This window comes from Pseudonaja textilis, chromosome 1 (assembly GCF_049901715.1).
Source record: "Pseudonaja textilis isolate UNSWEBS1 chromosome 1, rPseTex1.2, whole genome shotgun sequence".
NCBI classification, from domain to species: domain Eukaryota; kingdom Metazoa; phylum Chordata; class Lepidosauria; order Squamata; family Elapidae; genus Pseudonaja; species Pseudonaja textilis.
This window is the reverse complement of record NC_141990.1, coordinates 221,717,249-221,731,560: the sequence shown is the minus strand read 5'-3', so window position 1 is coordinate 221,731,560 and position 14,312 is coordinate 221,717,249. Positions and strand designations below refer to the sequence as shown.

The following is a 14,312-nucleotide window of genomic DNA, read 5'->3' as shown; positions in this document are numbered from 1 at the left end:
CTAACCACTGTGCCACCAAGTGATCCATCTATATTTATGTTCCATCACTTGGCTATGCACGTATCACTAATAAGAATCTAGACAGGCCCACAAAATTATTATTTTTTTTCTCCATGAAGGCCTGGGCAATGTTACCCTGAAATAGGGCCACGGGAAGAATCTGAGACCTCTTGAACCTCTCACTTTGCAGGTTTCCTCTTGGTTGCGTACTTACTTTAAGGAGAGCAGCCTCATTGTAGCGCCGTATTGATGCGCCAGCAGATTTTGGCATTGTCCCTTGAGCATCCCTCATTCCTTGGGCTGTACCTCGTCGAGCTCGCACAGTGTATCGATGAAAAGTTTTGTGTGCCAATATCTCATTCCTGAGAACAGAGAGAATATAAGCCTTTAGCAGGAGTAAACACTTAGTACAATTAAGAAACTACACAATGAAATTAATTTAGATTCTAGCTCACAGACAGACAGAACAGAGATAGATAGATAGATAGATAGATAGATAGATAGATAGATAGATAGATAATGGGAAATCTTCCTTTGTTACACAAATGTGTAAAATATTCAAGTGTCTACCATTCCTCCTTCCACCAATTCTCTCCCTTACGTGAATTACCATGACATCAACATCAATACTAGCCTGGAAACTTATGCTATTTCCCCACATTTTATCAGAGACAGCCTTCAATGAAAAGAAAGGCAGCTTAATAGAAGCACAGTGGCAGCTCCCCTATTACAGAAGCTTGGTAGATTCTGTCTTCTTTTAATACTTGAATCCCTCTCTGCTAACATGTACAAATATTGTAATGTTTGCCTGAAAGAAATAGATACCATATAGTATCTTTTATAAATTCCAATTATTGGATATAAGCAAAAAAGGAATGAATTGTAACTCAGTGTTGTATATATATGTGTGTGGATGTATACATACAGGTGAAACACGAAAAATTAGAATATTGTGCAAAAGTTCATTTATTTCAGTAATGCAACTTAAAAGGTGAAACTAATATATGTGATAGATTCATTACATGCAAAGCAAGATAGTTCAAGCCGTGATTTGTCATAATTGTGATTATTATGGCTTACAGCTCATGAAAACCCCAAATCCACAATCTCAGAAAATTAGAATATTACATGCAATCAATAAAACAAGGATTGTACATAGAACAATATTGGACCTCTGAAAAGTATAAGTGTTAGGGATATACCCTAGCAAGATCTGCAGGGCAGTCAGGCAGGCAGGCAAAATATGTGTGAGATAAACGTTGTGTAGCTTACACTCAGTAAAAGCAGATACACAGTGCCTATTAAATAGTTTTATTCCAGCAAGAGTTAAAGCATAGTCAAAACAGTCCATATATCATTCACTTAGTTCAGTCCGTCCAGGGATTATTCAGTTGCAAATTCCAGTGTCGAAAAAGAGAGGTCAGTACACTTACAAAGTATCAGTCCGGTGATATCTCCTCGCAGTAGAGAGATATGAAGAAAAAACTCCTCTCTTCCTTGAGCAATTCGTCAGTAGGGAAAATACAGCAGCTAACAAACATCAACGTAATCCAATCCAGTAATTGTCAGTAATTGCCAGCAAACGTCAGGGAATCGTCAGCAAAAGCCAGGTTGTCTTGCTGCCTCTTATGGTGGTTTCACACCACACCCAAAATTACATGCTTTGCATTTAAAGTGACACACACTTAAACTAACAATCATAGCTTATATATATTATTTTACCCAAACTAGTTAGGTGACCTATGTTATACCTAACAATAAGCATGCATATGTACTCAGTACGTGGTTTGGGCCCCTTTTGCAGCAATTACTGCCTCAATGCGGTGTGGCATGGAAGCTATCAGCCTGTGGCACTGCTGAGGTGTTATGGAAGACCAGGATGCTTCAATAACGGCCTTCAGCTCTTCTGCATTTTTCGGTCTCATGTCTCTCATCTTTCTCTTGGCAATGCCCCATAGATTCTCTATGGGGTTCAGGTCAGGCGAGTTTGCTGGCCACTCAAGCACAGTAATCCCACGGTCATTGAACCAGGTTTTGGTGCTTTTGGCAGTGTGGGCAGGTGCCAAGTCTTGCTGGAAAATAAAGTCAGCATTCCGATAAAGCTCGTCTGTAGAAGGAAGCATGAAGTGCTCCAAAATCTCCTGGTAGATGGCTGAGTTGACCCTGGACTTAATGAAGCAACATTAAGCAACATCCAACATTAGTGGACCAACACCAGCAAATGACATGGCTCCCCAAATCAACACAGACTGTGGAAACTTCACACTGGACTTCAAGCATCTTGCAGTGTGTGCCTCTCCATTCTTCCTCAAGACTCTGGGTCCTTGGTTTCCAAATGAGATGCAAAAGTTGCTCTCATCAGAAAACAGGACTTTGGACCACCGAGCAACAGACCAGGTCTGTTTTTCTTTAGCCCAGGTAAGACGTTTCTGATGTTTGTTGTTCAGGAGCAGCTTGACAAGAGGAATACAACATTTGAAATCCATGTCCAGGATCTGTCTGTGTGTGGTGGCTCTTGATGCACTGACTCCAGCCTAAGTCCACTCCTTGTGAAAGTCCCCAACACTTCTGAATGACCTTTTCCTGACAATCCTCTCCAGGCTGCGGTCATCCCTGCTGCTTGTGCACATTTTTCTTCCACACTTTTCCCTTCCACATAACTTTCTATTAATGTGCTTTGATACAGAACTTTGGGAACATCCAACTTCTTTTGCAATTACCTTTTGAGGCTTTCCCTCCTTGTGGAGGGTGTCAATGATGGTTTTCTGCACAACTGTCAGGTCAGCAGTCTTTCCCATGATTGTGATTCCTACTGAACCAGACTGAGAGACCATTTAAAGGCTCAGGAACCCTTTGCAGTTGTTATGGTTTCATTCGCTGATTAGAGTGGGACACTTTGAGCCTAGAATATTGAACCTTTTCATAATATTCTAATTTTCTGAGATTGTGGATTTGGGGTTTTCATGAGCTGTAAGCCATAATCATCACAATTATGACAAATCACGGCTTGAACTATCTTGCTTTGCATGTAATGAATCTATCTCATATATTAGTTTCATCTTTTAAGTTGCATTACTGAAATAAATGAACTTTTGCATGATATTCTAATTTTTCGAGTTTCACCTGTATATGCAAAGCAACTTTTAGAGGTGTTTTTTTTTTTACAAAACGTTGCATTTAAAAGAAAAAATATCTGTGACCCTACAATTCAAGCTAATTACATGTAGCTCTCTATTCTTATTATGTAATCAAAATTTTAAATGACTTCTGAAATCCTGGGCCACAGGGAGTGAACCTGGGTTTTATTTTAATTGATTTAATCCCCAAGAGGAATGGTATAAGAGTGATAGTTAATTCAAGCATTTGTGGGGAGGGGGAAGAAGAAGGATTCTTCCATCCAAGGAGAATTCTCATATTTGCTGCTTATTTGACAAATCTCCTTTCTTTTTATTACCCTTCTTGCTTCAGAAAAAACTAAGTCAGTGTCCATATTGTGCATATGCAGTACAGATGGATCAGTCTCAGTCTCTCCCTCTCTCTCCCATTCTTTCTCCCTCCCCCGCCTCCATCCATTCCCTGAATTAACTGCACTACGTGCTTTATACAACAAGTCAAACAACCTGAGCAAAAATCAAACCAAGAATGCTTTAGTGTTAGCTATGCGCAAAGCCATAGTGTCCTTCAGCCTTCTAACAGATCTGATTTGCAGTGCAGAGAAGATCCACCATAACAGCAAGATCCTCCATTTCTTACCCCCGAAAAACAGCTCCAGCAAAGTGACCTCCACCAGCCATCAGGATAACCCAGGAGATTCTGGGATTCTGCCTCTGAAGGGAAGCCACTAGATCTGCAGGCTCTTCAAAATTGCCCTGGAGATACAGCAAACTCTTCAATTAGTGAAAGGTTAAACTGAGCAACACACACACACATATACACAAACACCTGCAAACTGGCTGTTGGAGATCTTTAGGATATTCTTGGCCTGCAGAGAAATGTTAAGGTTTTAATGTACTAAAGGGAAATTCTGCATTTCCAAGCAACATAAATACAAAAGTAAAAAATAGTGATTCCAAAAAGATGTTCTTTTCCACAGAACATGTGAAATTGGAAAACTGCAACCATCCCATAGAAAAAGACAATTCTTTCCAAGGAAACTAACCATGAGCAGGGAGAAATCATTTCAGTGAGGAAAAATTGCAAACTGGGACAACATGGGACTTGCTTTGCTGAAATATAATCAGCCTAGAATGATTTTGAAAGGGCTATTTGGTTCCAAGTTTAAAACAAAACATGTTTTAGTTCATAAACATCCCACTCAGAAATAAGCTGGCAGAGAAAAATCACAGCCAAAAAACTAGGGCAATTGACAGATATTGGGAATCATCGTTTAGCAACTGCCTCCTTTACTAACTGTTCACCCTTTCATCAGTGATGAAAAAGTAACATTTTTGTTACAATTATGATCTTCACAGGTCTGTAAAGCAAAGGAAAGCTGAAGTTGTAGTTTCACTGAGCGATCACTTTGCTTAATGATCAACCTGCCAGTCCTAGTTGTGGCTGCTAAATTAGGACCACCTGTATTCTAATATATTGACCACAAGAACTGAAGAGCAACCTCAGGTAGATGAGATAACAATATTGCTCAGAGACTCAGAATGCTTGGAATAGAGGCTGTAGCCCAGGAAAGCAGAAAACTAGGTGGAAAAAACAACAGTTAATAATTCTGCAGAACACACTGGATCACTTAAAACCTAGACTGGATGTCCAATGTGTGTCCTTTTGTGTTTTACAGCTGAAAAGCTAAGTGCTTCATTTGCTAATGGGCAACTAGTAATTAAAAGAAGAAAAAGCTAGAATAAGACCACGTGTTTTCTGACATGCCTTTGTAGTGTTTAGCAGCACACAGCGAAAGACTGAAATGAGTTGGGCTTCAGAGTTTTTGAACAGTATGCGTTGAGAGCGTGGGTTGTAGTAGCCGGTTCCTTTTCTTTCACCATTCAGACAAGATTGTGATTCAGATTCACTATTTGACTCACAGTCACTGGAATCAGAACCAGAGATACTGGAGACATCATCTGTATACAAAGTAACATTGCATTGAGTTATTTATAAACTAATAAGGTAAGGATAAAAAAATAATAAATACATAATTGGTGATTCTAAGGATTCACTTTCATTAATCTGTTAACAACTTCATAGCTGGATTATTAGAATTTTCCTGCTAGGCCAAAAGTTTGTTGATTGAAATCATAAGAATTAACAGAATCCTGAAGCAATAATGACTCTTATCCGTATATTTTTTTTCACCTGCTTGAGTCTTCGCTTCAAATTCTTCAACTGTGAGCATCTGACGTCCCAACAATCGCTGTTTTAGGTTGAAGCGATGCCAATCTAACCGATAATGCTCTTTCTAAATAGAAATAGCAAGTAGTTCAAAAGGTTGGAACTAAATTTCTTGTGATAAATAGGCAAAAATTCTTAATGAATCTGAAATGCCTTTATGATTTTACACATAGAAACAATTCCCATCAATACATGGCTCTCTGTGCAATAATTTGAATAATTTAAAATCCCCAGATTTCCTTTGAAGCAAGAGACTGCCCTGTTCATACAGAAAATGCTTGCAGTAATGGCTACCTGTTCATCTCGATTCTCAAAAGCCTTTGAGCAAACAGAGCAATACATCCGGTCTGATACCTCTAGGATTAACTTAGCTTGTTGGAGTTCCTTGGTTTCTGCAAGAACAGCAAAAAATGGGCACCAATAACACAAAATTACGTGATGAATGTATGTCTTTATAAAAATTCATTGAAAATAGGCACAGCATTTCATCAGCCACAGAAAAAAAACACATTATCTGTGGTAGACATTGATTTATAACAGCCTTAAAACTAAAATGAAAACAGTTTTTTTTAAATAAAACCCAATTCTGTCATTTGGCTTAATAAGATGAATTCATGTACAGGTATTCCTTGACTTATGACCACTACTGGGACTGGAATTTTGGTCATAAGTCATAATGGTTATAACGCAAGTCAGTCATGTGACCATATCCAATTTGATAACTGTTTTTATGACAGTTAAGTGAACCAGAGTTGTAAACCCGAATCCATTCTCTCAAAATCTGAATTGCAATATTCCCATGTAGAAAACATAAAAACAAATTATTTAAGAGTATTAAATTAATTTTAAATAGTTGCTAAAGAAATAAATGTACTAAATTTGTATACTAATCATGAAAATTTCAGGTGGTAGCTCACCTTTATTTCTATTTTCTCCATGTCACTTCTCCTATTTTAATATCTGAAATTATCAGGAGCATTTGCTTCCTATTTTCAACTGTTTACAATTAACCTCAGCTCCCTTTAACAACTAAAGAAACCATTCTTTGTTAATATGATAACTATCTTAAAAACAGATGTTCCTAATGTTTTTAACTGGTAGAGCAAAAATAGGATAGGAAGAAAATGTAGAAACTCAAGGCTGGCTGAAGTTCAGTCACATTGTGGGAAAACAGTGGTTTCCTGTTATGTCTAAATGAGGTCGTTCACAGGGTCAACTCTCGCGATTTCATTAGCTTTGAGAAGATGCTTAATTCAATACAGATATCTGAGAATTAACCAAGAAGGATCCATTATAACCTTTTCCCTGGAACACCATACAGAATTACTCTTTCTGCTATAATTTCAAGACAACACGAAATTTTTAGCTACCTGGATCATATTCCACTCAACCTGTATGTCAAACTATATTGCAACCCACTATATAAGATGTGGATTTGGTAATGCTGACCAGTTCAAAGGGTTGTTTTATTAAACATAACCAAATTCTTTGCTGCCATTTAGTGGTCATCCAGACTGCTGAATCCAACTATAGTAGTTCTAAGAGTACAAGGCAACAGGAAAAAATCGGTCAACACTTCAAAGAATGTCAGGTATATCACAATGTTCCAAGTCTGAAGTTTCTGTAAGGTTAAGCTATTATATGAACAGCAGTCATTTATTTGTAGTACACACCTGTGGCCTAATAAAATTTGGCTAGCTTACTCTAGCATTAATTTTCTGGATTCTAGGGAACAAACTAAAACGGAAAACAAAACCAATTTCAACTTGAAACTGAAGACTTTAAATCTGGTAAATGTTTATGGAGATTCTCAGTCATCCAAGTCATGGTTGTCCCAACCAAAATCAGGTAAACATGTAGCCATTTGCTGAATCTCCCCACCCACATTTATAACATTTGTTGCCCATAAATTCAGCACCTGGAATTGCCACAGAAGTGATATCTTCTGTTGATTCAGTGACAAGGCAAAGTCCATTCATTAAAGCTGTATTCTGAGCAGCTTCAAACACAGACAAGGTTTCAATAGGCTGCATGGTCTGAAAAGATGGAGAAAAATCAGCAAATTTTAAGAACAGATATACAGTAAAGACAATTGTTATTTAAATTCAACAGGGGCTTCTGAAAGGAATGCAATTTACCTCATTCCACCTCCAATGGGAAATAGAAAAGGACAGGAAGAAGCATGCCTAGAGCTAATTATTTCATTCTTACCTAAGTAGATTAAGCTGCTATTCCATCTTGATATGGTACAATGACCTACCATTACTCTCAGTGACCCAGAGTAAGGCTGAGAGGTGATTGCCCCTCCCCTAAGGTATAAGGGAAGTGCAAAGGTAGAGAATTGCCAGCACAATTGAAGCCAGAATTTTCATTGCTGAGCAAGATGGTTGTCAAGTAAGTCATGCCTGATTTTATAATCTTTTTTGCCTTGGTTGTTAAGTGAATTGATGCAGTTAAGTGAATTGTGTAGTCATTAAGTAAATCCAGCTTCCTCCATTAAGTTTGCTTGTCGAAAAGCCAGCTGGGAAAGTGACAAATGGCAATTGCATGACCCCAGGACAATGCAATACATACCAGTTGCAAGCACCCCAATTCTGATTACATGACCGTGGGGATGCTGCAATGGTCGTAAGTATGAAGACTGATTGTAACTTACTTTTTAAATGCTGTTGTAAGTTCAAATGGTCACCAAACAAATGGTTGTAAGTCAACTTACATGTATGTTGCAGGAAAGAACAAACAATCATCTCAATTAAGAATACCAGCAAATTTAAAAAACTGACAGGAAAAGGATAAGTGAAAAATATTTTAAGGTAACAAATCAAAAATCAAAAATAATGTAGGAATACCTATGTGTCATCATTGGAGAGCTGTAATAAACAAGTAGACTTAAAAATAGATAAATATACAATGCCAAAACTTTTTATATAAAGGATTCTAGAATGATACATATTTATAGAGAGAAAATATACTTTCAAAAGCCAACTTAGAAAATTACATACAATACACACCAGGCCAGATACTCATTAGAGCCAACATTTCTGAAATATAAACAAAATTATATGGCCCGGAATCTGGAAAAGATTAGTATATATATCTCACTTGGCTTAAAATTTAAAAGAAGAATTGAACAGAACATAGTGAAATGTCAAATGAGTTTCAAAAAAGGCAGGACATGGAATCAGATGACTGTTACAAATTGATACTGAAGAGAGCAAGAAAATATGAGGAAGTACATCTAGGCCACTGATTGTATAAGTCATACCAGCATACAATACAATCAGACTAATGGGAGTGCCAGAATACCCTTTTTGAAATGCAGATAACACAAATTTGGTTGTGAAAATAAAAATGGAAAGTGTAAAACATTTGGGTTAATATTAAACAATGTTGAGCAGCGTGCTCAGTGAACTTACAGCTGATGGTGAGGTGTTTTCCTTGGCTCAAGATTGACTATATCGCAGATATAAAGAGAAATTAATCCTAGACAGGAAGACAAACATACATGATGAAAGAGCATTTCTGTAACAAAAAGAATGGCTAAACATTATAGTCTTTGAGTAATAAAAGTTATACATTATAATGAGAAAGAGTGAAAGAAAAAAAAGATATACCTATGAATTGGGGAGCTGGAAATTGTCTCTAAGAGAACTGTGGACGGCAAGAAGAGCCAGCCAATCCTGGATCAAAAAAAATGACTGTTCCCTTGTGTTAGCAATCTACAAGTAGAAATACACACCATTTCATAATGTGATACAGGATAGATGTTGGACTATATAAAACCGTTTGGCAAAGTTAAGATAAGTAGAAAATGGGGGGGATGGCACAACAGATCAGGTGGATGGACAAAATCAGAAAGACTGCTCGGACTGTCCTTGAAAGAGCTTACACTCAGTAGACAGGTCGAAATTGCGACCCTGTTTGAATCAACGTACCTAGTATTCCCTATAATAAAGACACAGAATAAGTGGAGGGGCAACATTCAAAACACCTCTGCAATCACTTTACTTAACCTATAAACCACCAACTGGCTGTTGTCACCCTCAATTATCCCGGGAGGAGGGGGAGGCGACAGCCTAAGCCACCCCTTATACCTCCGAACAGCCCACCGGAGCAAGGACTGGGCCCCGCTCCACGAGCTCGTCGACTCTGTCACCGGGCGAGAGACGTCACTTCCGTCCGTCATCGCGGATTTCCCTTACAAGACAATCCTCGCCTTCTCACTTCCTCCCCACCCCAACGGCTTTCTCATTGGTCCGCCCTGATTGTACCTCTTCGGCCCGTCGTGACCTCTGATTGGTAGCGGAAGACGCCAGACGGAGGGAAAGGCGGCGGAGGAGAAAGAGTGAGTGACAATTCCCCTAAGTCGCGGTGGTAGCGGCGGCCCTGGCAGGTTACCAGGGGCGACCGCAGAGGGTGAGCCTCCTTAACTCCGGGGAAAAGCCGGGGAGGAGGAGGAGAAGAGCTCCCCGCGTCCTCTCCAACCCGAGCTTCCCTTCTCCCGTGTAAACAACCCCGGAGGAAGGCTCCTCCCTACCGGAGCTCCCGCAGCCAAAACAAATCAACATATCGGGACTATCTGCCTGACGCGCCCGGTCTATAGAGGGGAAGAAGGCGGGGGGTGGGGTGGGGTTCCCTCGGCAGGGGAGACTTCCGACACCGAGCCCAGCCCCACATAGCAAGTCCCAATGGCCAGGTCGTCCGAGGGTGGTGGGTTAGTTTCACCTTTGCTCACCTGGCTAGAGCCCCCCACCCCCACCTGGCCCGGGTTGGATGGGCCTCTGCCGGCTTCTGCGCTCTGCGGGTCTGGTGCAATTGCTGAAAAGGAGGGAGGCTCTTGGTTCTCGCTCTCCTGATACTTACATAAAGGGTCCCCCCCCTCCCCTCCTCCTCCTCCTCCACCCTTGGAAATCGCCACTGTAAATGTGCTGTGGGGTTGTTGTGTTTTTGTTTTTGTTTTTGTTTTTGTTTTTCCCCAGGCACCAGCCTACCAGGTGCTAAAAACGCTGTGGAGATTCAAGGCTTAGAGATGCCCACCATGCTGCTTGGTCTTGCCAGCCACAAAACAAACAGAATGTTTCTTCAGCATTAGGGCAAGATGGAACAGGTTAGGTTTTGGCTTTTTTGTCCCGTTTTGTTCTGATGCATTGGGAAGGGTTTATTTTAGAATAGAATGAATCAGCTGGAAGGGACCTTGGAGGTCTTCTAGTCCAGCCCCCTGCTCTATACCATTTCAGTCTCTTCTTTTAAAAAAAACAAAAATCCTCTAGTGATGAAGCACCACCTACCACTTCTGAAAGCAAGCTGTTCCACTGGTTAATTGTCCTCACTGCTAGGAAGTTTCTCTTTAATTCCTTAATTCTGCCACACTACAGATGGAGGCGGTTTGTCAGAATAATGGTAGGCAGTAGATTAGCTGCTGTTTCTTGTGGGTGGGTTGGTTTGCCTCTCTGCTGGACAAGGACAGATTTTATCCTAAATACACCAAGAGAAACATCTAAAGTTTGATGTGATTGTTTTTATTTGCAGAACTGGCAACAATGCAAGCATGTGCTCAGAAGGCAAGAGCATCGTCTGCCATGCTATTGTATTCCTGCGACCTTTTAACCTAGCAGCATCAGAAAATTGGTAATGGACTACTAGTTGATTTTCAGTTGGCCACCTAACACAGCCCTTTGGTACAATTTATGTAAATCTTGACTAGATAGATTGTGATCTTGCCCAATAAGACATATATGAACGTGTGTATGTGTGTATATCTATCTATCTATCTATCTATCTATCTATCTATCTTTGGTTTTTCAGGTTTTCTCCCGCATAAAATTGGAAGTATTTTGGTGACGTTTCGACATTACTCCAAGAAGCACAAAGCCGAAGACACAAGCCTGAAGATGACGAATGAGATTTCATCAAAACGTCGCCAAAATACTTCCAATTTTACGCGGGAGAAAACCCGAATAACCAAAGATCCACATACAAATAACCGCGAAAACCTCAGAAATATATATATATAAAGCATGTGACATAGACCAGTTACAGGTATGCACTCTTGCTTTTTGCATTTAAAATACATTTGGAACTATAGTAATTCTGTTTAAAAATCTGTGAGAGATAATATCAGAAGACTGAAGCAGGCTTGTGTTCTGTTGTTGTGGTTACAAGTTTTCTAAATGAATATGAGGCAAAATACTGTATAAATATTGTTGAATTGACTGGAAATAGTACACACACACACACACACACATACACACACACACGTATAATAGCCAAGGAAGTTTGATTTTAGTAGACTAATCTTTAAAAAAATGAAATCAGTAAAATAAAAAATAAAAATCAGTAAATTGAAAGTTTTAAAAGGTTAAGGATATTTGGAAATTATGAGAACTCAGAATTATATTCTATTTAGAAAGCATGTCCGTTTAAATAACATGTTTTTTAGTTAACATTAATATGCTTGCATATGAGTTGATTTGAAAGATATTGCATAATTTTTGCCAGTACTATTAACAGAATCTTTTATGAAAAGCTTCCAAATAAGCTTAACAATGATAGAGTAAAAGAATATATTATTTTATGGTAATCAGATTAAACTAAATAATACATTTCACATTATATAGACCGGCCTTTCTCACCATTTTTTTTCAGGAGGAACTGAAATAATTTCCAGATCTCAGGGAAACCCTGCATTAAAACCCTAAAAAATTGAAAAACTGTAGCATTCAGTTCTAACCTACACAAACCATGTTTTACTATGTTTGCAGCAAAGTGGCATGCTAGTAACTGAATCACAGTATGTAAAAATTCACTTCACCAGAAGTGCTAGGACTACTTGGTGTATGATTTTTTTTTTAGAAAAAACAACATTTGTATCACAATCTTATCACAAAACCCATAGTGATCTCTTACTGTCTATGAAAACCTAGATAGTTAAGAGTGATTGAAAGAAAACTGAAGTGTGAGGCACTTTAAAATGATCTCTTTTAAAGAATGTGTAGGAATTAAAATGGCAAATATAATTTAGCGTAGGTGATATATAAAGTGATATATAATGGAGCAAAAAAAAAAAAATCATATACACCAGTGGGTTCTTCATGGGATTTGTGGTGTGTAGCTCTCTGAAGAAAGTGGCAGTTGGGAAGTGGCAGCTGGGAAAAAGAAAAATCCCATGCTTAATTTAAAATTGCTAACACAGTACTGTAGAATAATGAATTGATACAAACAGTTGATACTTGAATGCTGATACTTGAAATCCACTACATGGGTTCTCAAAGGACACTGCAACAGTAACATTGACTGTCCCAAAGGAAGGATGGATATGCAAGAAATTATGTAGTTTAGTGTATAAAAGTATGCTGGTACGGCAAACTGTGAAGCTGTTAAGATTCTTTGCCCTGGAATGTAGTGATTGTCCAAAGGGGACAGCATTAAAATTTCATGAAGAAGTCTACCAATCAGAGGTGGTATTCAGTAGGTTCTGACCAGTTCTGGAGAACCGGTAGTGGAAAGTTTGAGCAGTTTGGAGAACCGGCAAATACCACCTCTGACTGGAGAATTTACAGTACCCTTCCCCTGCCACGCCCAGCAGAACCAGTAGTTAAAAAAATTGAATCCCACCACTGCTACCAACGGCCACAAATAATCTTGGTTTTCTAATCTCAGAAATGTTATGGTCTGAATCCTAATTTCTAAGGACAATGATAGAAGGTGGTGGTTGCAGACATGTCCTGCTTGTGGTCTCCCGAGAGGCTCTCTCTGAGTATTGTGTCTGTTGAACCTACAGTGCTGGGCTCAATAAGCTTTCATCTCATCTAGCACGAAGCTCCAATTCTATATTAATCTGTGCATGTTGAATAGATCAATTTTTAATTGTGTGTAGCTTACCAGCTGTGCTAACTATAGATTAATCCTCTCCTTGTGCACTCAGTGTATTTGAGTTGACTTCACAGTCCAGAATTTGGCATTTGTAGCAGAATTAGTTTTCTGAGACAGTCAGTTTCCTGTTGTGTTTTTCTACATTTAATGTAATCTTTTGCTTTGTTTTTAAATGAAAGAGTTGCTTGATAGCATTTTTATGCCATATATTTGTTACATTAAGATTTATTTTTAAGTAGCATGTATTTTTTCAACTTACGTGCATTTTAATGCTGTAATAAGAAACTGAAAATAAAACTAGAAAAACATTCTTGTGAAGGCCAAAGGAGAGCGGTATATTTATTTGACTGGAAAATATTTCATTCGCATTTAGGGAGAGCTTGATACAGCATAACTATTTGTGTCAAATCTGTGCTTATGTAATATGTTTTTTTGTTTTAGGAGTATATCTTGTAACAGACTGCAGCTTGTAAACATGGAGGCAATGAAAGTCGAATGGCTGGACAATGAACAGAATTTTTAATGAAATGAAGTGTTTTTCCTTCTTGTTTTATCCTCAAGTAGTGATCAGAGAGGTGAGCCAATCAGACTTCAGGAAAAAGAGGGGGCAAAAAGAAAAACTAGTAACTTCCATAATTTTCTGCCCTGTTGCTATAGTTTCTTAATAGTTTCCTCTTCTCTTAGTCTGTTTGGTATTATGTACATAAGTATAGCTTAAAAGAAGAAGTTATGAACTGCCTATTTGACTGATGGCTCGTAATTACATCAAATTGCTGATCCCTCTTCTCTCTGTCCTTCACTGCCCTTTATGTCAGAGTTTATAAGAATTTAGATGACAACATGGCTCACTTTGATACTGAGTATCAGCGACTGGAGGCCTCATATAATGACTCTCCCCCTGGAGAAGAGAATCTGATGGTTCATGTCCCGGAGGGAAGCAAATGTAAGTATAGATGGACTGCTAACCTTGGTATCAAAAACTCCAGTGGTATGCATTGTTGAAAAGGAAAATTGGGGGTTCTGCTCCATGTTGGTGGAGGAACTGCATTTCTTATACAATATGATCCTAATTTTCATTAAATCTAGTGGAAGGAAGT

General features: G+C 38.7%; 2 protein-coding genes across 8 annotated transcripts in view; one reads left to right on the top strand and one right to left on the bottom strand.

Annotated features, from left to right (window-relative positions):
• Positions 1–9,850, bottom strand: part of ANKZF1 (ankyrin repeat and zinc finger peptidyl tRNA hydrolase 1) — a 17,122-nt gene extending 7,272 nt beyond the window's left edge. For 2 of the 6 annotated variants that reach the window (XM_087920600.1, XM_087920605.1), the window contains exons 1-9: positions 9,438–9,534; positions 8,958–9,062; positions 8,760–8,826; positions 7,262–7,379; positions 5,638–5,735; positions 5,308–5,410; positions 4,882–5,075; positions 3,754–3,869; positions 215–362 (exon numbers count right to left, since the gene is read on the bottom strand). In XM_087920600.1, the coding sequence (XP_087776726.1) occupies positions 215–362; positions 3,754–3,869; positions 4,882–5,075; positions 5,308–5,410; positions 5,638–5,735; positions 7,262–7,376 (774 nt within the window). In that variant the 5' untranslated portion in view covers positions 7,377–7,379; positions 8,760–8,826; positions 8,958–9,062; positions 9,438–9,534. Of the gene's footprint in view, positions 1–214; positions 363–3,753; positions 3,870–4,881; positions 5,076–5,307; positions 5,411–5,637; positions 5,736–7,261; positions 7,380–8,192; positions 8,214–8,759; positions 8,827–8,957; positions 9,063–9,278; positions 9,535–9,614 lie in introns of those variants that run through there. The other 4 variants (XM_087920604.1, XM_087920603.1, XM_087920601.1 and 1 more) reach the window with 4 other exon arrangements.
• The window catches only part of ATG9A (autophagy related 9A), a 21,287-nt gene continuing 16,555 nt past the window's right edge, over positions 9,581–14,312 (top strand). Inside the window, exons 1-5 of one of the 2 annotated variants that reach the window (XM_026708109.2) lie at positions 9,581–9,688; positions 10,323–10,450; positions 10,873–10,971; positions 13,657–13,790; positions 14,031–14,158. In XM_026708109.2, coding sequence (XP_026563894.1) covers positions 14,056–14,158 — 103 coding nt within the window. In that variant the 5' untranslated portion in view covers positions 9,581–9,688; positions 10,323–10,450; positions 10,873–10,971; positions 13,657–13,790; positions 14,031–14,055. Of the gene's footprint in view, positions 9,760–10,322; positions 10,451–10,872; positions 10,972–13,656; positions 13,791–14,030; positions 14,159–14,312 lie in introns of both variants that reach the window. The other variant, XM_087920596.1, reaches the window with a different exon arrangement.